Source organism: Fukomys damarensis, unplaced genomic scaffold (assembly GCF_012274545.1).
Source record: "Fukomys damarensis isolate Sample0158 unplaced genomic scaffold, DMR_v1.0_HiC HiC_scaffold_16, whole genome shotgun sequence".
In the NCBI taxonomy this organism is placed as follows: Eukaryota; Metazoa; Chordata; class Mammalia; order Rodentia; family Bathyergidae; genus Fukomys; species Fukomys damarensis.
Window position 1 is genome coordinate 25,235,082 of NW_022900928.1, and position 26,871 is coordinate 25,261,952.

Consider the following 26,871-nt stretch of genomic DNA (forward strand, 5'->3'; position numbering starts at 1 on the left):
ATCAGTAAGGTGAAGAGTGAGAATTAATGAAGTACTTGTGATATGAGGGGCTTACCAAATGAACCTGGGATATAAATATTCTAAGTTGGGGTAAGAAGAAGAACCAAGGCCCTAAACCAAGAACAAAGAATATGTGAAGAACAGCAAGGAGCATGGTTAGAGTAGCCAAGGAGAATATAAAAGTAAAAGAGAGGATCACAAGACCTTGTTATCTCTTGTAGGGACTCAGGCTTTCACACTAAATGAAACATGAAGCTACTTCAGGGTTTTGAGCAGGGAAGGGAAGGGAGGAAGGAAGGAAGGAAAGTAGAGATAAATATATAGGGTTTTTTTTTTTTAAGTTCTCTGGCTGCTACCTTGAGAATAGAATATTGGCTATGGTTATCTATTAGGAGGCAAGGCTACTGAGCTTTGGTGCCTGCAATAAAGAAGCAAGAAATGATCACATTGTGGATTTATCTTGAAGATAGAACACACAGGATTTACCAATGGGTAAATGGAGTGTGAAAGCAATTACAGATAATTTAGTTCTGAGCCTAGGCTGAAATTGAAACAATGAAGATGACTTCAACTGAGAAGGCTGTGGGCAGAACATGTTTTGGGTGAAATGGTAGTTAGAATTCAGTTTGACACGTTAAACTTCAGAGGCCTTTAAAAATCTTGGAAGAAACACAGGAGTTTGTCATCATGCCCTTGGATTTGGCAATGAATTCTTATATATGACATCAAAAACATGAATAGCAACAACAGCAAAAATAAACGGGACCTCATCAAAACTACAAAATTTTTATGCTTCAAAGGAAATTACCATGAAAGTGAAAAAACAACTAGTCGTGTAAGAAAATAAGAAAATACTTGCCAATGATATATCTAATAAGAGGTTTGCATTTAGAATATATAAAGAATTTTAGCAATCAAATAACCCAAATAAAAAAGGAGCAAAAGCCACACATGGTAGTGTATGCCTGTAACCCTAGCACTGAGGATGCTTAGTCAAGAAGATTGCCACAAGTCTGAGGCCAGCCTATGCTACAAAGCAAGACCCTATCTCAAAAAAAAAAAAAAAACACACTCTGAAAAAATATTTCTACAAAAAAGATATATAAATGATCGATAGAACTAGCATATGAAAATATATTCAAGAACACTGGACATTAGGGAAATATAAAATCCAAACCATAATGAAATATTATTTCATGGACTTCTGGGAAGGTGGTAGAGTGGTGAAGAGGAGCAAAACAGCTTCTCCAAGATTTCGTATTCAGGCACTGGAGTATAGTGATGTGAGGAAGAGAAGAAGAAAGGAAGTGGGTCCCAGGACACAGCAAGGATCTGAAGTGAGAATTGAAGTCTACAGGGAGAGTGAAGAGAGAGACCTCAACACAGAAGGAGGTGGCAAGTGTTGCTTTCTCCTTGAGCCTGGTTCACTGTGTGGAGGGGTCAGCTCGAATCTGCAAACACATGGTGACTACTGGTGACCCAAAGACTTCTGCAGAGAAACACACCAGTGGAGCAGAGCAATGGATGTAATGGACTGTGGTCACTGGTGAGTTATTCCAGTTTGGATGTCCCCCAGAAGAGTATTGGCTGGTAGCCATCTTGGAGAGAAGCCAACTAAGCTCAGAACTCAGAGAAGCTTTGGGCTGGCTCCAACTAGCCACTTCCAGGGGTGAGATAGAAACAAGTTCAAGTCGGCAGGAGGTCAGGGAGCTGAGTTCAGCTGAATTTAGCAAGAAGCCAAATTCAAGCTGGAAGGGGATACATAGAGTGTTGCAGGCTGAAAAAACTGGGTTCCATAGTCACTGCCAGAAATCATTCTGAACTTCAGTGGTGCACTTGCTGTGGGATTATCCACTATTCTACTGTAAATCTAGAGCTGACTTACTGAAATAAATTAACACAGATCTGGGCTCCATATGACCACTCTAACTACCACTGACAGCAGAGACATACCCTGAAGTGGACATTTTTTTCCTTCTTTTCTTTCTTTTTTTTTTTTCTTGATTGTCTGTTCTTATTTTTATATTAGCATGAACATTATTTCTAGTTTTTTTGTTGTTGTTCTGTTCTTGTTTTTATTTCTTCCTTCTCTCTTTTCCTCCTGTGTTCTTCACCAGTTTTTCTTCCTTTGTCCTCCAGCCTTGCTTCTTATCCCCTCCTCTTCTTCTATTTCTCTATACTTTCTCCCTAACTCCTTTTAAATTTTCTCCCCTGAGGGCAAATTCACCATATTGTGGGCATATTTACTGTATACAATTTTCCAGTCTGTTTTAAATTTTGTTATATAAACAGATATATGTTTATATATGGTAAAAGGTGGCAAATTAATAGTTACCACAGTTTGTCATGTTCTAGCCTGTGTTTGATGCTATTGTTATTGATTCTACTACTTTAGCCAACATGACATAATTGTTCTAATCAGTTGTTCTTTCTAGTATGCCAAGACTGAGATTGTCTGAGGGCATAAACAATACTATAGTCCAGTACCAAAGAACTAGGGGCTAGGACAAATAGGCAGCAACTTCTCATCCTCAATAAATTGAAGGACCATGCAATAGACTCAAACCCCAAAAGCCAGCTACAACAGGAAGACTACTTCTCTGAGAAGTAGTCATTTCCTAAGGGTTCTAAATACTAGCAATAAAGCTACCTGCCATAAACAATTTATAAGCATAAATCCAGGAATTAAACTAAAAAGCAAAAGTAGAAAATGAGAAGATACCTAAGCAAGATGCAACCCCAGAATTCCAGCTCAACAAAGGCAAACCCAGGGGCAATCGGGTGGTAAAATCTGAAAGCTGTCCACCTGGACTCTCTGAAGTGGTAACTCTCAAGTAACAAAGCAGATGAATAAGACTCTAGAAAAAATCAAATCAGAAATAATTTCTCAGATAACTTCAGAGATGGTGACCATAATGAAAGACATGGTTAGTGACTCAAGAACAGATACAGATTTTTAAAAATAGAGGATCTTAGGAAAATGATGGGAACCATGAATGCCCAACATAGGAAAGTAATGGAATTCATGAAACAGATTTTTAATTCCACTAAAAGTATATGCAGCAGAATGAACCAAACTGAGGACATAATATCAGATATAGAAAACAGGATTGTGGTTAGTGTTCATGAAAAGAAAAATTCCTTAAAAATAGCAAGGGACCATGAAAATTCAACCCAACAGCTGCAGGATGGTGCAAAGATGAATAACACTAGATTGATCAGAGTCAATGACAAAACAGGAGACAGTGCAAATGACATAAAACACCTGTTCACAAAAGTAATGGCAGAAAACTTTCCAAGCATGGAAAAAATTTTGACATACAGAGAAGTGAGTCATATGAAATATTACTTCACACCTACTAGGAGGTAATAAAAAATTCAGATGGTAAGGACAAAAATACTTGTATTAAAATATTACAGTACAATGAGAAAAGGCAGAAAGAGATAATATATATATTAGGGGTCCAAGAAAACTTTACTAAGAATAATTTATTCATTCATTTGACAAACCAGTATTTACAGAGAAATTACTCTGTAACTAGTTCTGTGCTGGGATCTGTGAATACAAAGATTAATCAGATACAATGGAAGAAACTACCTCAGACAGATATATACAGATATGTGCAGGACAGGACCACTGTAGGGGAAAAAATTCTATCATTAAATTCCAAAAAGATCCCAGAAACTTTCTCCAACTATTCCACCTCTATATTATCTGAGATCTCATATTTTTCTACTCTCAACTAATCAGGTAATTTGTTTGTCACTCAAAGATATTACAAAGTTTATGAAGTGTTAATTCAGGAAAAACAATCTCACAGATACAAATTGAAATTTCATCTCTGAAGCTGACCAACATGTTATCTTGAGCATGCAAAATGCAGACTAGATAATTTAAGGCACAGTCCTTCACACTGCCTATATGGAGGTGATACTTTATATATATTTGACTATGCTGAACTTGGGTCCCTGGGCAAGAGGGCTCATACTCTCTCTCTATCTTGGCTTATTCTGGCCAAACCAGCCTGAGTCCCAGGAAGGTCTCATTGTAGCAGTCCCTCCATAACATGCCAAGTGGCAAGATGAAACAGGGCATGGCTCTTACCCAGTCAGTGGTGAATTTCTGTGCTCCATGACTATAAGGACTTGCACATGGAGGGCCTGCCACTCTTCAACACAGAAAGAAATTAGAAGAAAATAGTGCACATTAGTACTGAAATTTGTGCACTGCTCTGGGGTTTGCAAAGGATTTTTTACATCTTTTATCTTTTTGGAGCTTCACACAATTTATTAGAGGTATATATTACTAGTATCTCCATATTATATATTCTCCCTGGATATCCTATTTTTTTGCCTGCTACCTTTACTCATGAAGTTTCCATTTTCTGGAATGCTCTTCTTCCTTCATTTATCTGGTAAACAGCTCATCTTTTAAAATGAATTTCCGGTTTCAATTCTTCTGCATAGCCTGTTCCTCAATTACCTTCACTTAGAGCCAGGTCAGTTTACTTCTAGATTATCATTTTTGGGACAAAATTCAAGTTCCTCAGTACAATATGGCATGGATCTGCTTAATACCTACTTTTCCAACCTTTCCTTCCATGCTCATGTTAAAAGATCCACTGAGTCACAGATCCCAAGAACTTCATACTTGTCCCTCTAGCTGGTATATCCTTCTCAACCCTCTTCTCTTAATGCCTATTCAACTCCCAAAATTTATCTCAAGTATCATCTTTCCTGGGTAGCCTTTCCTGACATCCTCAGATGGGTTGATTTCCCTCTTCTGTATTTCCAGAGTATGCTGAGCTCATCTTTTGTCACAGCACCTATAAAGATTCTGCCACAGTAATATGTGACATCACTATAAGGAGGAAATATGACTGCCTTATTAGTCTTTGTATATCCAGCATACAGCAGAGAGAAGATAAGAAGTATATCTGGAGAAGAGAGAGGAGAAAGGAAGAGGTAGGGAAAGAATACAAGAACAAATAACAAGAGGTTCATTAATCCTCAAGTGAACCAGACATTGCATTGGAAACCAATTCTTTCTAATGCCATGAAGTATACTGAATGTGATGTGAATACAGATACAAACTTGCACAGTAAGTCAAATAAATACACAAAGAAACAAACAACATTTGGGTATAAATGAAAGTAGGGCCTTGGGCATCAGCTGTCAATTCCGCCTTAGACAGGAAGAACTGGAATCTTAATGCCTGACAATTTTTTTCTCTCTCTGATGGCTTGACTATTCCTGGTTGCCAAATGACCTCTACATTCTGCCTCCCACTTTGTAGGGCATTGCTTAGACCGACAGCATCTTCGGGGTCCTGATTACATTTCTGGCTCTGCTTTCATCTCTAGGTCCTGAATACTATACTGTAGTCTCAACCCTTTGCCCATAACCTTTCCCCTTGATCCCTGACCTGGTTTACAGGATTTTACTCAATCCCTACTTCCATGGCTTAGTACTCCTCCTGTTCCTCCACTTTTTGTTTTATATATATAAACATATCCAGATACAGAAAGACACACACCCACACAAGCACAAAATGATGTACATATACACACAAAGAAACACAAACACAAAGGCACAGACAGATATAGATGGACACATACAAAGAGAAGCCCTTCTAGTTAGTCCTGTCATCAACAGAATTGCCATCCAGAATAGATTAAGCAGACTCCACAACAGAGAGAGAAGGAAAGAAAACAACAGCCTGGTTAGTGAGAAAGAATTTCCCTGTCTGTCAAAGCAAGCTACCATCTGGGTTTTCCTGGAAACATGAGGAATACCATCTGGGGGAGCTGCTGCCTCATCCTGTATCTGGCTAAGGCACTGGGACAGATTGTAAACTATGCCTATTCTCTCTGATGTGTAGCTCAGCTTGTCTGGAACCTGGGACCCTTGCCTGAGTGCTAGCTAACAATGTATCTTCTGCTATACAGCACATAGTAGATCACTACAATCTGACTCTTCTTGAAAGTTGCATCGTCCCCTGTGAATACTATAGCCCTTTGCATGTGGTACTGTCATTGTCTTTTTTTGTGTCTGCCTTTCTTACTAACCTGAAGACTTGCTGATAATAAAGAGCACCTTATTTTCATCTCAATTTTGAGGAAAATGAGGCTCCAATCTAGTTGGCCTTACAGCAAGTAAACTGTAAAGCTTAGATCTAAACTCAGATCAGAATCCAAAGCTCATGCTTAGATGCTTCTCAATCCACCTACCCACAAAGAGGTACTAGGAATAAAATCCAGGGGCATTGTGCCATTGCACTACCTATCTCACCTTTTTTTTTTTTTTTTTTTTTTTTTTTTTTAGATGAGATCTCACTAAATTTCCCTAGTGGGACTGGACATTGAGATCTTCCAGCCTCAGTCTCCCTCAGGAGTGGCATTCTGGGCATGCATCACCACACCTAGCTTCATGCCTAGACATTTAAAAAGTCAACATCCAGGGCCAGAAATGTAGCTCAGTGGCACTGCGCTTGACTGGCAAGCACAAGATCCTGATTTGATTCCTGGTACCAGGAAAAAAAAAGTCAATTTCTGCTGGGCATGGTGGTGCATGCCTGTAATCCTAGCACTTGGGAGGCTGAGGCAGGAGGATTGCTGTGAGTTTGAGACCAGCCTAGACTACATAGTGAGTTCCAGGTCAGTCCAAGATGAGCTTGATGATTCATGCCTGTCACTTCTAGAATCCTGGAAGGCTGAGTCAGAGGACCACTCAAGCCCAGTTCAGGGCCAGTCTGAACAACATAGCAAAAATCCTCTATTAAAATAAAAATAAATTAAAAAGTCAGCCAGGCATGGTAGTACAAGCCTATAATCCCAGCTACTTGTGAGGCTGAGGCAGGAGGATAGCAACTTCAGGTAGAGCCTGGATCACTTTGTAAGACACTGTCTCAAATTATAGAAGGAGCTGGAGATGTAGCTCAGTGGTAGAATGCCCATAAGTTCAATTCACAGTATAAACAGTCAATGTCCAAACAGTTTATTCTAAGAAACACTAAAATTTAGCTGAATGAATTAGCAGGACTATAAAACATGAACTCAATGGAAATTGAAGCCTATAAAGTTGACTGTGAACCATTCCTGGTAGGTGAATACTTCAGCTCCCCTATAATTAAGAATTTAAAAGAAATATCAGGGATAGAAGACATTTCTCTACCATAAGGAACAGGTTTCACCTGAAGGATGATGTCATTATGCTACTGGCCATTGCTGTTCTATCCAAGGACCTAAATAAACTTAATGGCTGGGGATTTAGCTCAGTGGTTCCGCCACCTGTCTCGCAAGTACAAGGTCCTGAGTTCAATCCCCAGTACAAATAAATAAACAAACAAACTTTAATCTATACTTTGCCTGGATTAAGAGCAGGTTGGAAGACAAGACGGTGATTTCATCAGGATACAAGCAGGGAGCTGGAAAGCAGAAAAATCAGAGAAATGCCTCTAAACAAAGGCCAAAGAAAAATCAATGCAGCATCAGAAACTGTGTTGAGGTTAATTTCCTTCCATACAGTAAAATTTAAAAAGAGGGCTGAAAGTTATACACAAAGGAAGCAAGAAATATCTATGTTCAGAACTGAGTCCAAGGACAAATGGCAGTTCTGCTTCCCAGGGACTTGCGCAGAGCCCCTGGGAGTGATTTTGCAGCAGTGCAAATCAGAGGGAGACACCAAGCACAGAAGAAAAAGCCAAGACAAATAAAACCAAGGCTATTTGGCCAGATGGCTTTAACAACTCTCCACATGGTACGCCACAAGGTAAAGGCCAAGAAATTGATTCAGGCTCTGGTATGTGGGTAAGAGGGAACTACCACAAGGGTTTTCTCACAGCTTTTTGACATCTTACCTTCTTCAGAAGCAGTGCCAACTACAAAAAGGAAGGGAGACAGGGAGGGAGGGAGGGAAGGAAGGAGAGGAGAAGGAGGGAGGGAAGGAGGAAAGAATTCTTTCAAAGTCTGGTGTCTTCAAAAGCCATAGATAACGCTCCCCAAAACAGGGGCAACCTTACTGTCAACTAAGGATGTCTGCCTCCAGAAACCACGGTACTTTAGACTTGGAAGCACCATGGGATCTCTGTCAAAATTGGGGGTTAGAGACATGGAAACAAATCATGGATTTCAAAGTGTTCCTGGCCCTAATGATTCTTATGTTGAGCTCCAGAAAGGCAAGAGGTGACTACCACGCCAATCAAAGCAGCAACATGTTTAATTTTAAACATTTTTATGAGATGTAAATCACATAACAATTACAATATACAAGTCTGTGGTTTTTAGGATAATAATAGAGGTATGCAACCACCACTATAATCCTAGTTTAGAACACTGTCATCAGCCAGATGTAGATCTGAATTGCAATAACTCGAAAAATGAATAACCAAGAGCTAATTGAGTCTGTTTATTAGCTATATTAAAATAATATCTGCCTCACAAGGTTCTTGTAAACATTGCATGAGAGAGCAGAGGATATAACAGCACTATAAAAAAAAAAAAACTTGCAGCGTGGCACATGCCTATAATCACTACTACTTGGATGGCTAAGGCAATTTAATGAGACTCTGTCCTAAAATGTACAAGGCCCTGGGTTCAATCCCCAGCATCAGAAGGGAGGAAGGCAGGAAGGGAAGGAGGGAGGAAGAAATGGAAGAAGAGAAAAGAAAAGGGAAAGCAATTGCATGAGAAAAATGTGTATAATAGTATATAGCAAAGAACTATCACATTAGAGCAATGATAATAGGGATAGAAATAGTAGTAATACTGCAACTCTAAACTAGATCACAAGCTGTTCACTTTATATAAATAATTTCTTTTCATCTTTGCCATAATCCTTTCAGGCAGAAATTATTGTCCCCATTTACTGAGAGAAAATGAAAGCTCACAGAGTTTCAGAAATTTTCCAAGGCCATATAACTAATAATTGAGGAAAGTACCTGTGTTTCTTGCTCCAAAAGTATACGTCTTTGCTCTGCTACAGAGTTTCAGCTTGCTTGCTCGCTTTGCTTTGCTTTGCTTTGCTTTACCTGTGCCTTTCTAGAATGTTTCTTGCTCCAAAAGTATACGTCTTTGCTCTGCTACACAGAGTTTCAGCTTGCTTGCTCGCTTTGCTTTGCTTTGCTTTGCTTTACCTGTGCCTTTCTAGTATGTGTTTTTCCCTAAATTTTTTCCTATTATTTCAATTTAAGTAATTTGGCTTCTGTTCAGATTCTACACACAAGTCATACTATAAGGTAGAGGGGTAGCGAAAAGCAAGTTGTTCATGTCATAAGCCACACATTAACATGTATGAAAACCTCAAACCCTATCCCCAATACCACACCACTGACCAACCAACTATGTATTCTCGATCTGTCCTTCGGAAACAATTTAAAGGATCTTTGCTTTCAAATTTAAAATTTAAAAAAAAAACTTAACTGATATTTTTTTGTGTAAGTCCCTGCCTGCACCGTGCACAGTGGGAGAAACTGATGAATAAGACCTGGTTCCTGCCCACTAGAGGAACACAAGCCAGTAGGAGAGATAAAGATTAATCACAACACAAAGCAGAGTAAAATGCCAAATGTGAGGGTCATTTCAAGTACAGTGGACCCTCAAGTTACAATTGGCCTGAAATGAACAACTTGCGTTAATTAGGTTAATGGAAGATTCATCTGCCTCTTGTTATCTATAGTGTATACCCAGGTAAACACCCAAATCTCAGCTATACTGACTGAATTAAAACTAGCCCTCGAGAACCAATCAAGTTCATAAGTCAAGGATCCACTGTATGTGGAGCATGCAAGAGAAAGCATTACTTCCCACTGCAGGGAAACAAACAAGATTTCCTCTAGGAGACCTTTAATCTAGACCAATAGCCAGAGGGAGGATTTAGCTCAGTGCCCCTCAAGATCAAGGTCCTGAGTTTTATCCCTGGTACAAAAGGAAAAAAAAATGGACCAATACTTCTATAATGAGGGCAATTTTGTTTTCCAGGAAAACTGACTTTTGTAACTGACAATATTTTTGGTTGTCACAAATGGAGATAAGAGGGAGGTTGTTTTCTACTAGTATACAGTGTGTAAAGGCTAAGATACTACTAACCATCCTACAGTGAATAGAATAGGTCTCCACAACAAAGAATTACCTGGCCAAAAATACTAATAACGCTGAGGCTGAGAAACCTGATTTAGGCCTTGGTGGATAAGAGAAATTTTTGTGGACAAAACTGAGGCAGAGAGATGTCAGGATAAATATTTAGGTGGAGCAACAGCACAGTGGTGGGATATAAAAAGCATGTTTGGGATGGCTGTAGCATAAAGGAAGGGAATAAATGTAGCACAATTTGAGCTTAGGCAAGATTATGAGAACACTAAAGGGCAGATTAGAATTTGACTAAATAAGTAAAGACAAATTACTCGCTTGTAGTTTCATCATCTCTAAAATAGATATGTCATCAGCTGGTACGAGACTTGGTGCATGGTAAGGATGTTTTCACTCCCTTTACAAGGTAGAACTAATCTAATGAGTTGTGCTTTATTAATTCCAGTATTAGTAGAGAAAAAAAATCTTAAAAGAACACAATCAAAATCATTAAGGCACAAAGCAAGACAATTTCTAATTAAGTGCTAAACTGAACGATACAAATTATGTGCTGTTTACTGGATGCCACGGAGTGAGCAGCTGTCCTCTACTGGACCCTTCTACCATGACATTTCTGCCTTGCAGCTGGCCAACCATGGATTAAACCCATTAAAACCATGAGTCAAATAAACTTTTCCTCCAATAAGTTGCAGGAGTCAGGGATTTTTGTCCCAGTGATGGGAAAGCTAACTAGTGGGTAGGGGAAAACTAGATTTCACCTAGATCGTTCTTAAAAGCCATACCTTTTTTTAAGTACACAAGCAAAGGCAGGAAACTGAGTGAGCTTTCAGAAAAGGTATAACCCTATAAATTTTTAACCTTACTCTACCATGCCCCCTTTCTTAATATAAGCTACTCAAGCTAGGATAGAAAAAAATCCTGCAGTATCCTGGCCTTAGTCAAGTCAGCCACACTACTGTTGTGGATCCCATGGCTGAATGCTGTGGTACCTTGGGCTAATGAGAGAGCTAACTGGGAATTCTTGCTCTACAGGGCAGCCCTTGTTAAATGCACTATCACACTAAGGAAGGAGTGATAACATGGATTTAGCAAGGCACTGTGCTTGGGACTCTGCATACATTAAATTCTCACAACAATCCTGTGAATAATAATTCTCAAATAGCTAAAAACAAAGTTAAGGCCCAGAAAGGTGAAGTATTTGCCTAAGATTATATGGCCATTAAATGGCAAAGCCAAGCTTTGAACACAGGCCGTTAGCATCAAAACAATAATAATAACTATAAACACTAATTTTACTGAGCCTCTTCAATGTGTCAGGCATTATACTAAGTACTTCATATGCATTATGCATTTAATCTTCATAAAAACTTTATATGGTACCTATAATTATTATCTCTCCAGTTGTGTTTGTCAGGGTTCTGTAAAGGAACAGAATATATATATATATATATATATATATATAAAATTATAAAAGGGGATTTATTTATTAGGTTGGCTTACAGGCTTAGAAGCTGGATACTCCCACAGTGCCTGCCTGCATACTAGAGAACCAAAGAAACCAGTAGCAGCTCACCTCATGGCAGCCAGGAAGCAGAGAAAGAAAGGAAAAGCCAGCAAAGAAGGGACCAGGGACAAAGTACACCCTTCAACGCCACACCTTCAATCCTAATAAGCCCACTGAGCTATAAACTCATCCACTAATGAAGTTAGCATTCTCATGATCTGACCATTTCCCAAAACCCCATGGGGGATATTTTAGAATCTGGCCATAACAAATTTCTAATAAAAAAAAAAAAAGCTGCTAATGAAAAAACAGGCTGATAAAGACATGTAATTGCTCCAAGTTTCCACAACTAGTAGGCGGCAGAATCAGGTCTGTGTGGCTCCAGAGCACAAGGTCCTTAACCCTATGCCATTCCCCTAGATTAGACATCACAGATAACACAGTCATAAATAGATCTGGCAGCTTCCTGGGCTCATACTAATACCTACCCATACCACATTCAAAATGTATGCATACAGCCTTGCTCAGAACTCCCATCTCAGCTTGATATCATGTTACTATAGGAACATTTGTAGTCATTCAACACATTTATTAAGTACATATTCTGTTACAGGCTATGCTAGCCATTGGGGGAAAGAGACAAATCAGATAAGGTCAGTTTCTTCCCTAAAGAAACTCATAACTTAATCAAACATATCAATCAGATAATTATTAAAATGTCAGATGCAAGTCACTTTCCTAGAAATACAAGAGGAAAAAGGAAAGTGACTTGTACCCACTGAGCTTGAATTATGGATCAAGTACTATCAGCATGTGATTAAATTAGTTGTTTTGTGTATAGTTCTGTGAGTTTTAATACATATTTAGATTCATGTAATGGCCTCACAATCTGCATAGACACTGAACAACTCTATTATTCAAAAAAAACTCCCTCATGCAGACCCTCTGTATCCAAATCTTCCCCACATTTCTAACCCCTGGTGACCATGGATCTAGCTCTCATCCCTATAGCTCTGTCTTTTTTGGAATGTCATATATAGAATCATATAGCACATAATTTTGGGGGACAGGTTTATTTCACTCAGCAAAATACCTCTGTGATTCATCTACGTTGTGTGCAACAATAGTTCATTCCTTTTTACTAACAAATAATTTTCCACAGGTTGCTTTTCCTGTCACAAACTGAAGGAGATTTGGGCTGTTAACAGTTTTTGGAGATTGTAAATAAAGCTGTTATAACACTCACATACAGATTTTGTGTGAATATAAACTTCAATTTATCTATAGGAGTAAATACATAGAAATAGTATTTCTAGGACATAGGAGTACATTATGTTTAACTTTATAAGAAACTGTCAAATGTTTCCAGAATGGTTCTATCATCTTGCATTCCCATCAGCAAGAGTTCTAGTGCCTCTTATACTTCACATAACACTTGCTTAAAACTCTTGTCCACTGAAAAATGTTTAAATTTTAGCCTAACAGTGGAATCTCACTATGGTTTTAATTTGCAATTCCCTAATGGTTGATAATAGTGAGCATCTTTTCCTATGTTTATTTGCCATCCATATCTTTCTTGGTGAGTCTCTGTTCAAATTTTTTCCTATTTTTTATTGAGCTGCTTGCTTTCTATTGCTGAGTTTCACAGTTCCTTATTTTTACTGGAATTTTTTTCTTTTTAGATGGGGTCTTGCTGAAGTCACCAAGTTGCCCATTCTGGACTCAAACTCTCAATCCTCCTGCTTTACCCTATCAAAAGTGCTCGGATTATAAGCATGTGCTTCCCTGCCCAGCTGTGCTGGGAACTTTTAACAGTACTTTCTCATTTAATCCTGATAATGCTCTAAGGGCAGGAATCATTACCACTATTTTATCCTGAGAAAACAAAAAGGAAGTCACTAAACTACTGTAATCTGATCATTCTCTAATTTCAATTTTCTTGTTATTTAATCACTGTTACATATAGATCACAGACTCCATAAAACTAAACTGTTTTGATCATAGCTGTTTTGTTCACTGCAGCATCCCCAGCTCTCAATCAGTGCCTAGCACATAATAGGTATTCAATAAGAATTTGGTTTAAAAAAAAAAGAATTTGTTTAATGGCCAATAAATGCCTTAACTTCCATGTATGCTGCACAACAGAATATAGTACTGACTTCAAAAACTTTGGTCATCTAGCCAAGGGACAGTATTTTTAGACAGGCTTCTGTCTGCCCACCTCCTTCTATTAAGGCGACCTGACAGTATCTTCCTGCCACACCAAATCTTTTGCCCATGGGCAGTGCAGTGTCCCCATCAAAGGTACAAATAGAACACAGGTCATGAATCCCCACACTCCCAGCTTGGTAAAACTTCCTGTTAGTTTTGTAAAAAGGGCACCAACACCAATAGTGTATCTTGTTTATCTGAAGGGCTCACATATACAGCCTCTGCTATCTAGAACAGACACAAGCAAAAAAAAAAAACAAACAATTTTTTTTTTTTGCATTTTAGCAGCAAATGAGCTACCCCACACAAATGATTACATGTTTTCTATAAAATGCCTGCTGAGCTCAGTTTACTGTAAGCCTAATTTCATAGCAGAGTAGATATAGCATTTAGACAATGACAATGAATCAAAGATAAGACAGGAAAACTATAAGGAGCAAGCACAACAATATAGGAATGTATTAGGGAATGTATTGTACTATGCAAGAGGCCTGAAGACATGCTTTGATTCATACAATGAAAGTTAACACTATGGTCACAATCTGTTAGGAAGATTTACTTTAAAAATAGCTAAAAGGGAATGGAAAAAAAAAAGAATTGAAATATATTATGTACAGGTACAAATTTCCATGACGAATGTGATCATTATGTATGGCAAACATGTACTAATAAAAATAAATAAATTTTTAAAATAACAAATGATAAAAAACTAAACTATGATACATATCATGGAATATGCCCATACTATGCAGCAATCACAGAATAAAATGGAAAAAATCTTTAAGATAAATTATTAAATAAAACAGCAACCTATAGGAAAATAAAGTATAAACTGTAATATAAAAAACAGCTAAATTTTTTTAAAGATATAGCATTGAGGTAGATCATACAGTTCACATTAGTTATCAGAAAAACTTAGAGATTTGAGGCAGAATAAATGAAATTTTAACAGAGCTTCACTTTAGATATCCATTAAGGTTCTTAGTTAACTAGTAATGTTTTTAAATGAGTCATAAAAATCTCAAGTTCTTAACTGCCAGCACAAGCAGTGTTTAATCCATGGTGCCTCATCTTCCATCACCCAATATTCAATTTTTTTATTTTTTTATTTTCTTTTCTTTTTTTTAGATAGGATTATTGCTATGTAGTTCAGCCTGACCTTGAACTCACTATATAGCCCAGGCTGGCCTTGAACTCACAGCATCCTGCCTCAGCCTCTCAAGTGCTGAGATTACAAGCAAGCATTACCATGCCCAGCTCCATCACCCAATATTCTAAGCCCTGATCTATCCACCAAATTTTCTAGTTGGAGCTAAATCCCACAGCTGTTTCAAATATGTTTAAACTGCCTTAAGCACACACATTTACTACTTTCTCTTTTAAGGGCAGTAGTTTGTAATTGTGAACACTCAGGCTACCAGGCCTCTTCTAAACACAAGAGGCCTGAGATTGCAGTGAGAACAGAGGAAGCCAAAGCAAGGCAGAAGCTATGCTGAAAAAGAACAGCTCACTACTGGTGCAGAGAAGAGCAGGCTGATAGCTTTTGTGTTATTTTGGAACAGTTATTGCTGTTGAGCTTTTGTTGTGATAACATTCCTCTAAAAAGAACATTTTCTCCTTTCCCTCATTGACAAAGCAGTTCAGCAGAATGTGAAAAAAGGAGGAGCACATGACAAAGATATCCAGGAATTTGTAGATATTGGATTATATCACCTTGTAAACTGTGCACTCCCCAGTTCTAAGGCAATGTCCTAGGACAGTGATCAGGATATCTCATTCACTACCAGAAACATGGCCCTATCTTTGGCAGAAAGAAATAAAATTTTGGTCCTGTGACACTTCTGGATATACCAAAAATTCAGATACTTGATCACAGTTGAAATCCTTGCTCAAGAACTATAATTGCCTGGTTCAACAGACATACATCTCTCAGGGCCGGGGATTTGGCTCAGTGGTTCTGCCGCCTGCCTCATAAGCACAAGGTCCCGAGTTCCATCTCTGGTACAAAATATAGACAGATAGATATAGAGATATAAATAGAGATAGAGATATATAGATATCACAGCCTGGGGCTCCTAAGCACCACTCTCCTTTCCAACTTTTTGCATAGTGATTTTCTACCACAGTCCCTCTGTCTAACCAAACCATCCCATCATCACATCTCTTGCTCACACTGGTTTTCCACTCTTCAGGTAGCCCTAAAATATCCATTCTATCCAAATTCTACATTTCCTCTAGGAAGTCCACTTTTCTTTTCCATGAATTTGGTGGACATCATCTATTTCTTCATAACAGAAGAATCCCTTCTTCTGACTAGTTAGTGGAGAGCTGTATTCCCTATCTTCAATGACAAGGGGTTCACTACTTAAGGAGGAAAACTGTTGGCCATGGTGACATGCTCCCTTAATTCCATCTACTTGGGAGACTGAGGAAGGACGACTGTAAGTTCAAATACAGCCTAGGCAACTTATCAATAACTTGCCTCAAAACAAATGCAAGGCATTGGGGGTCACTTCATAGTAGAAAGCTTGTCTAGCATGCACAAAGTCCTGTGTTCAATACCCAGTACAGCTGTAACAGAGGAGAGGGAGAAGGAGGAAGAAGAGAGGAAGAGGGGGAAACACGGCAATTTTTTATGCTAAAGAAAATATCTATTTTTTATTTTCCCCACATTGGTTGTGGCTCTGCCCTTAGAATAAGGGAAGCAATATAGCAGTGCTTAAGATCATGGATTTTAAAATCAGATCTGAGTTCATATCCACTATGTCCTTATAAAACAAAATGCTAACCTTTGTAAGGTTCCATGTTAATGACAACACTTTTACAAAGCTGTTAAGAAAAATTAAACAAGTGACAGTCATGATGGCGCATACTTGTAATCCCAGCACTCAGGAGTCTGAGGCAGGAGGACTGCTGCAAGTTCAAGGCCAAGTCTGAATTGCAGGGTGAGACCCTGTCTCAAAAAAGAAAAGAAAATTAAACAAGTAACTATGCAAAGAGCTCAACAGTGCCTGGCATAGAAGAGAAGTTCAATAAATGATAGCTAGTTTGGGGGTACTCATTGTTATTGTTGCTTTTAAAATCTGACTTTTCCACTTCTTACATATTTGAAGACAGAAATTACATTATATGAATCTCCTCTTTTCCATGCTAAGCATCTTCACTAGACTATAAATTGTGGACAGAATATAACTGCCTCATTGCCTCATTTACCATCGCAACTCCATACCTAGCACAATGAAGGGCATATACTTAATGCTTACTCTTCATTTTTTTGTTTTTTGTTGTTGTTGTTTTTCAGTACTGAAAATTGAACCTAGTGGATGCTAAACTACAGCCTTTTTTATTGCTTACATTGAGACAAAGTCTGACTCAGGCTGGCCTTGAACTTGTGATCCTACTACCTTAGCCTGTGGGTTAGAGACTGTGTTTAATGCTCTTAATTTCATAGTTTCCATACTTGTCTTCATTCATGTCATTTTTGTCTGTATAGCTTCTTTATGTTCTAAGTCCTCTCAGGATGTGAGATCCAAAACTAAATTCAAAACTTAAAGTCAGACTAACCAGAAGGGAAGAGAGTCTAGGCTTATCTGCTCTCTTAAAATATACAGACACAGAGCCAGGGAGTGTAGCTTAGTGGCACCACACCTGCCTGGCAAGTGCAAGGTCATGAGTTCAATTCCCTATACTGAAAAAAGAAAACAAAAAACAAAACAATATACAAACACTCCTTGTTTAAAAACTGAGCTACACTCCTGTGTCTAGGTCATTAAATGAACTGATCATTAAATGAGGATTTGTATAAAATATGGACATTACAAGATTCAAAATAAATAAATGGTCAAAGAAAACTCCAACTTGATGACTTTGCTTTCATTTCCATAACTCTTACATGCAGTAAGTAATGTATAACAAAACATAAAAGTATAGAATAATACTGTACAAAATAATCAGCAAAAATTACAGTACTGTACAAACAAGGTATATTGAACCAAAAAAGACATTGAGGCTTTATAAACAGGATATATAGAACTGTACAAAGAAAAAGATGGGTCACAGTTGAGTCACTAAACAGATAGGTCATAAAATGAGTAATATCTGTACACGGCATCACTACTGAAGATTTGGCATGATTTGGTAGTTTCACCAAACTACTGGTTCATGTTGAGCTTAATATGGAGAAACTTTACATATTTTCTTACATGATAACCTTATATTTTCAGTTCTACTGAGTTGGAACTGTAGTAATGCCAAAAGATAAAAACAATAACAAAAACAGAAGAAAAAAAAAGGGAAAACGTTTAGAATTTCTCTAGTTCTTACTATCTGGACTACTCAACTGGCTCCCAACAAATGCAGCTTGGAATTTAGGATGATTTTCTAAGATTTGTTTCTTCTTCCCAAATAGAGTATAAACTCACACAAGGCAGGATCTAGCTGTTTTGGTTTCTCTCCCACATTCCAACATACAGATGAATACAAGCTGAATACAGATTGATACCCTCTATCTCTGACAGGATTAAATTAAAGATCCAGAGAAACTGGAGAGATGACATCAGGAATCCCTTTCCTCCCAAACAGCACAGCTCAGTCAGTATTATGCTACTAGCCAAGTGCCTATACTCACTCAGGCAGATGAAGGCACAAAGCCTGCACAAGGCCAGGCTGGCTCCTGGAGGACTGCTCTGCCAAGAGCCACCTCACTTGATTTGGCTCAGTTCCTAGAGAACAAAAAGTCACCAAAGAACCTATTTTCTCTTAAAAATAGGGCCAGGGATTTAGCTTAGTGGTTCTGCCACTTGCTTCACAAGCACAAGGTCCCAAGTTTGACTCCCAGTACCAAATAAATAAATAATTTTTAAAAGTCACCAAAGAACATCTCTCTGTAGTGAACAGTCTGCCGAGGCAGATGTTGAGGACTGATTTACACAGGAAAAAAAGAGAGATGAGGCAGGGTGGAAAAGCTCACCTCATCACTTTCTTCTACATCCACATCACCATTGGCATCATCATCCATCAGCTTATGGATGTTGCGGACTGCCTCAAAGCTGAGCTTCTCGTCCTCACTGTGGCACAGGGGCTTGTCAATGCGGCAAAACTCTGTAGGAGAAAAGCAAGAGATGTTACTCAGAGCTGCTTCTCAGCCTCTATCACCCACCTATGTCAGCGTCCTTAGCTTCCAGCATCTGATTCCTCACACAGGCACTTAAACATCTATGCAGTGATATAAACCTACCACCTAGCTTTTTATCTCCTAAAGAACGTGCTGAACTCTCCCATACAGGAGCGATGCTTTACCATCCTAATATTTCCCTGGTAGTAAAGTCTAGGTTAAGACTAGAAATGAACTGGGATCTAGATAATAACAAGAAAAGGTAACTCACAAATGACAGAAAATACAAATAGCCAATTACTGTGGTTTAGATGCGGAATGTCCCCCAAAAGTTCATGTGTTGAAGGCCTAGTCTCCAGCTGGTGGCACTCGTAGGAGGGAGGTGTTAAGATTTTTAGGAGATGTGACCTAATTGGAGGGTGTAGGTCATGGTGGGTGTGGCCTTACTGGGACACTGGCATGTGTGTGTGTCTCCCTCTCCCTCTCCCTCTCTCTCTTTCTCTTCCTTTCCATGTATGTCTCTCTGATTCCTGCCTGTCATGAGATAAGCAACTTTGCTCTGCCACATGTTCCCAACTCCATGATGCTCTCTGCTTTACCACAGACCCATAATAATGGAACCAGCCAACCATGGATTGAAACCTAGGAAACTATGAGCAAAGATAAATCTTTTCTCCTTTAAATTGTTTTTCTCAGGTCACAGCAATAGAAAGCTAACTAACACATCCGTGAGCACAAGAAAAGGCTTAGACTCATTAATAACTTTTAAAATACATTCAAATGAGATACTACTTTTGGTAAAAAAAAAAAATGTAAATCAATATAATATTTCTGGAAATAGAATAACAGCCATTTAATCCCAGTGTCTAAATAATGTATAGTTTTCCTTTTTGTTTACTTTATCACTGCCGTTACATACAATGCCAGCTACAGGATGACTGGGGAAACCTCTCACATCTTTAGCGTTCCCATGGGCGGATCCAGCAAAATATCTATTAGCTATTAAAGGTCCTAAGCTCATCTGATATAACAGCCTCAAAGATCTGGAATGAAGTTTCCTCATACCACAAACCAACAAAGTGCTTTAGGCCACATTAGCTCTTTCCATGACAACTAATAATCCCTCGTAAACCTGGAAAACATCTATCCTAAAGGATACACGCAGAACAAAGGGCCTGGAATCTAGGCTTAGCTCTACCATGTAACAAGAAAGATCACTTCTGTTCCCCAAGCCTCAAGGTCATTATTTGAAAACAACATTTTGACTGAATTTCTAATATATTTCTTCCAATTCCTAGGTTGTAAAATTCCTTTTTCTTTTTGATTTGGATCTTCCCCCGCCAGTACTGGGGACTGAACCCAGGGCCTTGTGCATGCTAGGAAACACCAGCTGAATGACATCTCCAGCACTTTTTGACTTTTATACAGGGTCTTGTTAAGGTGCCCCGGCTAAACTAGAATTCAGATCTGCCTATCTCAGCCACCAGAGTGCTGGGATTCCAGGCATGTGCCACCACACCCAGCTAAAAGCAATGTTCTATAGAAGAAAAGAAAAAAGATAACAGTATGCATACAAAAGATATACCTGTATGTAACTGTTAGTTTCTCTACATGTGTTCTGCCCAATTGGATTAGGAGTAGCATGGAGAGATGGTAGGTTCTGAGAGATAGGGTAGAATACAGACAGAGATTAAGACATTGTTTTTCAGTTTCCTCACCAACAAGAAGTCCTGGCATGACTGTTTCATTCTTGGAACCCATTTCCAGAAAAACCATCCCCTCAAACGTAATAAGTAATGTCTAGTTCATAAATAAAGCATAGAGTGCTGAAATTACCTTAATCGGTATTAACTTTTTTTCCTCAGCCTCATTTTTGTAGCGCTTTTTAGGGGGAGTGGGCAGGGGCTGGGATTTGAGCCAAGGGAGCATTCAGCTATAGCCCCAATCCTTTTTATTTGTAACAGTGACCCTGAATTTGTGACCCTCCTGCCTTAGCCTCTCACGTAGCTGGGATTACAAGCCTGTGCAACCATGTCTGGCTGCCTATCAGAGCTTTTCAGCAAGCACCTAATACAGCCATTTAAATAACATTTATTGGGCACTGCTCATATTTAAAGCCCTATGATCAGCACCTGGCATAAAGGTATGAATCACATCTTATTTTTGTCCCCAAGAGCTCAATTACTAAAGTGCGAGCAACCGACAATTGAAACACTATGTGCTAAGTGTCACAACAGGGAAAAAGGGAGTCAAACTTTTTCTGTAAAGGGCCACCTAGTAAACAATTAAGGATCTATAGACCATATAGTTCCTGCAGCAATTCTTTTTTTTATCCACTGGGGATTGAACTCAGGACCTTGCACTTGCAAGTCAGGCACAGTGCCACTGAGCTAAATCCCCTGCCCCTCTGCTGCAATTCTTTTTTCTTTTTTTGGTAGCGGAGATCAAACTCAGGACCTTACACTTGCAAAACAGGTGGTGGAACCACTAAGCTAAATCCCCAGCCCTGCAATTCTTAAACAACTCTAAAACATCCACAGACAAAATACAGATATGAGTTAGTGTTTTAAAAAAAAAAACAACTTTTTCACAAAAACAGGTGGTGAATTGAATTTAGCCCTTCTATGTTCTAGAAGATCTAGGTAGCATACATAAATCACATTAGATTGACAACATTCTAACCCAAAGAACCCAGTCTTTTTATGAGCCTGCATCTATACAGAGGCTTACCTAAGTATAGCACAGTTCCTAGTAGGCTTTAAAAACAATGGAAATAGTTTACCAAGCTCTAGGGAGTAGGGGCCTCCAGGTTGGACACTAGTGGCCTAAGGTCAGCCAGCACCTTTCCCAAAATCCTATGGCAATCCCAGAAGTTTGTGCTTCAAACAACAAACTGCTTTGTAATCTGATCAGGCAGGTGACCTTTGCTGCTGGTATCATTTGGTACACAGAAGAATTAGAAGATTTGAAGATAAAGAAGTACAAAAGCTTAAAAACCACCATATTGCTAAACAGTCATGTCAGCCAAATTCACAAATAACTTCTTCAACTAAGCATTTCCTAAGCTGTTTCCCCATCCTTGTGGAGACTTCTTCTATCTTTCCATGTGTATTCTATCCAGGCAAGGTTTCCCACGGTCATGTGGAAATGTCTTCGAAGATCCACCCATTTAGCAGTGCATTATTACTACAATGAGAGTCCTGAACTTATGATCAGAACAATATATTAAATCCCCCCTCTATAAATTATAAACCATACAATACTGAACAAATTGTTTAACTTCTTTGCGCTTCCAATTTATCATTTGCAAAATGAAGGTAATAATCTTGTACACTGGATTTTTGTGAGAATGGAGTGAAACTGGATTTGTTAAAACATCCAGTATAGGACATGGCATAAAGCTAATATTCAATACATTTGCAGCACCCTTCTTTCCTCCCAGAGAAGCAAATGAAAAGTTCTCATCTTCTGCTAACTTTAGCCACTTTCCCTGTCATGTTATGAAAAATCAAACATAGGAGGCTTAGTCCAGTCATACGTCCTAAGTGAGTGGGTAAATGGGCTGGATGCAAGAAAGTGATGACAGCCTAGATTCCCACAATAACTATGTGCTGTTACTGGTAACATCTTTCATATAGTCATGTAATTATCCATTTAATATGTCATCTCTACTAGACTGTGATTTCCACAAAATAGGATAAGAACCATGATCCCAGCAGTGTGCAAATAGCTAAGTTCTTGTTAAAATGCTCTGTGTTTAAAAATTAATACCTAAATATTAACTCCACAATTATATGTATGATTTCTTAGGGAGAAAAGAAAAGAATTCTGAGAAAAAAGAAGAGCATAGGCTCAGGTTTTTAGCATCAGGACCCCCTTCATACACTAAAAATTTTAAACCCTAGAGAAATGTTTGATATCTACCATATTAGAAATTAAACAGACAGGTGTGGTGGTACACACCTGTAATTCCAGCACTTGGAGGCTAAGGCAGAAGTATCACAGTGAGTTCAAGGCTAGCCTGAGTTACATACTGAGTTCAGGGCCAGCCTGAATTAATAGTGAGACCCTGCCTCAAAAAAAAAAAAAAAAAAAAACACACACACAAATTGTATATTTAGTTATTCATTTTAAACAATAAATCTCTAACAAATTATATAAAATAATGTTTTATGAAAAACAATTGTTTTCTGAATAAATTCATGAAAAGGATGGGATTGTTTCAAATTTTTGCAAATCTTTCATAGTTGTTGTTTTGAGACAGGGTCTCACTATGTGTAGCCTAGGCTGCCCCCAAACTCACTGCTATCTTCCTGCCTCAGCCTCCCGAGATTATAGGTGTGTGTCACCGTGCCCAGCTTTGGAAATCTTTTTAATATCTGGCTTAATTGAAAACAGTTGTAGCCTTATATTCACTTTCACATTCATTCTGTTATGATGTATTGTTTAACTGAATATTAAAACATAGATACACAGTTGGAGAAGGGAGGTGCATTTATTCTTCTCTGATACTACACTCAAAACTGACAGCAGTCAAAGGTTACATTAACAAGAGGTTAGCTGAAGTGTGAAATTTGAAACTATATGGATGAACTTTTTGTATTCTGTAACATTAAAATCCATTTTTTCATACTTTGTGAACTGTGTTGTTTATTTTTGTTTTTCTTGTACCAAGGATAGAACTCCAGTCCTTGTACTTTCGAGGCAGGTGGAGGAACCACTGAGCTAAATCTCCAGCTATCTTTTTATACTTTGAATGGATCTTCTTACATACATGATTTTATAACATGATTCACCCATTATTTGGAAACTATGGCTTCAATGAGTTATGCAGAGGTTCTAAATGTTAACATATTTTTAGACAACATCAAAATAATCAAACTTAAGGGCCAGAAATTTAGCTCAGTGTTGCTGGCGCATGTCTGGCAAGTGCAGTCCTGAGTTTGATCCCCAGTACCAATAATAAAAATAACAATAATAATCACAATTAATAATATCATGACAGGGCCGGGGATTTAGCTCAGTGATGCTGCCACCTGCCTCACAAGTGCAAGACCCCGAGTTCAATCCCTGGTACCAATAAAAAAAGGGTCATACTAAACAGAGGGTGTTTTAGTTACTTTTTCTATTGCTGAGACAAAATACCAACACCCAAAGTTAAAGGAGGAAAGGTCTATTTTCCCTCACTGTTTGTAGAGGTTTCAGTTAACCAGTTAGCTGGCTCCAAAGCAGGGTGGCATGGCAGATGGACATCCAGAGAAGAAACAGTTCATGGCAGGTAGAAGACAAGAAGGCAGCAAAGTAGTGAAGTAGCAAGCAGCAAACAGCAAGCAACAAGCAGAGACAACAGTGATCCTCTTTCTGTCCCTTATAGCCTATCTAGGCTATGATTTAATCTAGGGAAACCGTCAAATTCTCAGCAACAGAAATTCTACAAAATCTAATTTTCACTTACAAGTTGGAATTGGCAACAAATACTATCAAAAAGTGAACCATTTGTCTCATTCACTTTCAAGAAAGTGTCTGCCAAATATCTAAGTATGAATAACCACAGTTTGCCTGTTGTTCTTTCAAGTAAAAATAGTGTTCCCAGGAAAAAGGAGGTAGTTCGGTTTACAATTCAGTTACACATGTGCTTTCCCTTGAGATAACCATCAAATTTCCACATGAGCAATGCCTTATGTGTACTTCCTATTTTATCACACAGACTACTAAAAGACATGTACTAATAAGGAAGAATTTAATAAAATGAATAATTTTTATTTGTAATATTAGAAGATATACATGTGGTCTTTATCCTCACTACCTGGCATACCACTCCTGAAACCCATAGAATCTTCAAAAATGACAAGTCTCTCTTTATATATTAATGTACCGACTGATGGCTGGCAGTCCTCAGGTAGCTTAGGATGAAGGCTGGTCTCTGGAAAGATCAAGGCCAGATTAGAGGGTTGAAGCTTTCAGCTCCACTTCTCAACATTCAGGGGGGCTAAAAGTTAAACTGACCAATCATGCCTATGTAACAAGTCTCAAGAAAAATGCAAAAAGTTCTGAAGAACTTCCAGAAAGCCGAACATGTAGAGTTACTGGAGAGGGGTGTACCTGAAGAAGGCACAAAAGCTTCAGGCCATTCTCCCATACCTCATCCTATGCATCTCTTCATCTGTATGCTTTGTAACAGCCAGCAAAAGTAAATAAGTGTCTCCCTGCATTCTGTGATGTAGCCCGGAAGATGCAGAGACCCGACTTACAGATGGTAGGTCAGAAGCACAGAAAAAACAACCAGGGGCTTGCAACTGGCAACAGAGCTGGGGTGGGAAAGCTGGGGCAATAGTGGCATCGGAGCCTTCAGCCTGTGGGATCTGATATCACCTCTACATCGTCTCCAGGCAGATGGTGTTTGAACACAGTTGAATTAGAGGGCATCCAGGTTAGAATATGGGGAAGACTCCCAATCTTCTCAAGAAGCAGGTTCTTGAGTGTTGAAGAGTTTTAGTGGGTTTTTTTATATATATACCATCAGATGACTTTTGTATCAACAACTTTTTTTAATGAGAATGTGTGGAGGTGAGGAATACATTGATTATTAGTACTGTTTGGTCCTTTGATTTGTGCTGAGGTACAAGCAGTTTTACCACTGCTTATGCAATAGCAGCACAAAGGTATACACAATGAAACACAACAAATAACATTTTAATATTATTATTTTGACAGGCAAATCACAAAGCCCTTTATTTTCCTAGTATCCAAATCTTTCTACCTCTCCAGCAGAGCCAGTCACTCAGGGTTCACTCCTCTATGTTTCAGATTAATTCTCATGTTCTCAGCTGTTCACAAGCCACATCCAGAAAGGGGTAAGAGCAAGTTTTAAAAAAACTTTTTTTGAGACAGTGTTTCACTATGTAGCTCAGGCTCACCTTGAACTCACCATGTAACCCAGGGTGGCCTCAAACTCATGGTGATCCTTCTGCCTCAGCCTCCCAAGTACTGGGATTAAGGTGTGCACCATCACAACCAGGAAAAAGCGTAAAAACAATTGTTGAAAGAGTCCTGGAATAAGGATGGGGCAGAGAGGAGAAGCAGATAGTCCCTTTAGACCAGTGATGATGACCTTTTGGAGCTTTCAACGATAAACAATCCACATGCTACAGGTTCACCCCCACCACTTTAGACAAAAATGTAAAGGTGACGAAGGGGAACTGGTTCAGGACTTGGTGTTGGCGGTAAAGGTCCCCAGTGGAATACCTCAACTCAGCTATGCCACATATCAGGATTATCCAGGAGGGAAAAGTCAGATCTGGGCTGGGAAAACCCAGTAGATCTAAAAGATGCCCCTGTGCCTGTTAGAATGCCATGTCCTTGGATCCAAGAAAAGGCCCAGCTCTCAGCAGGGACAAGGACCCAGAAGAGCTCTGCTGAGGGACAAATCTGCCACAAGTTTCAGTTTCCCAAGCAGCAGTGACCTAAGAGGTGAAGCTCTGACTTCTCACCAAACTTACTTCTCCCCTCAGGGTCAATCATCAAAAAGTAATCTACAGGCCCAGGGATGTAGCCCAGTGGTTCTGCCACCTGCCTCGCAAGGGCAAGGTCCTGAGTTTGATTCCCTGGTACCAGAAAAAATAAAAATCCACAGAGCTTGGCATGATTGTGTGAGGCTAAGGCAGGAGGATCACTAGTTCCAGGATTTAAAAAAAATGCTGAAGGAAAGATAGCCTTTTTCAAACAGGGAAAATTGCAGAAGATTGGGGCCCATATCTCTGACCATGTACTGAACTAAAATTAAACTGAATCATAGATCTAAATATTAAATAGAAATAATCTAGCCGGGCATGGTGGCACACACCTGTAATCTCAGCACTCAGGAGGCTGAGGCAGGAGGATCGCTGTGAGTTCAAGACCAGCCTGGACTACATAGCGAGTTCCAGGTCAGTCTCAACTACATAGTGAGACCCTGTCT

The 26,871-nt window shown here is 38.9% G+C and overlaps 1 protein-coding gene across 5 annotated transcripts in view; it reads right to left on the reverse strand.

The window, feature by feature from the left end:
* Nucleotides 1–26,871, reverse strand: part of Stim1 (stromal interaction molecule 1) — a 207,949-nt gene that overhangs the window by 67,114 nt on the left and 113,964 nt on the right. For all 5 annotated transcript variants that reach the window (XM_010603163.3, XM_010603164.3, XM_010603162.3 and 2 more), the window contains exon 2: nt 18,771–18,901. In XM_010603163.3, coding sequence (XP_010601465.1) covers nt 18,771–18,901 — 131 coding nt within the window. The remainder of the gene's footprint in view (nt 1–18,770; nt 18,902–26,871) is intronic.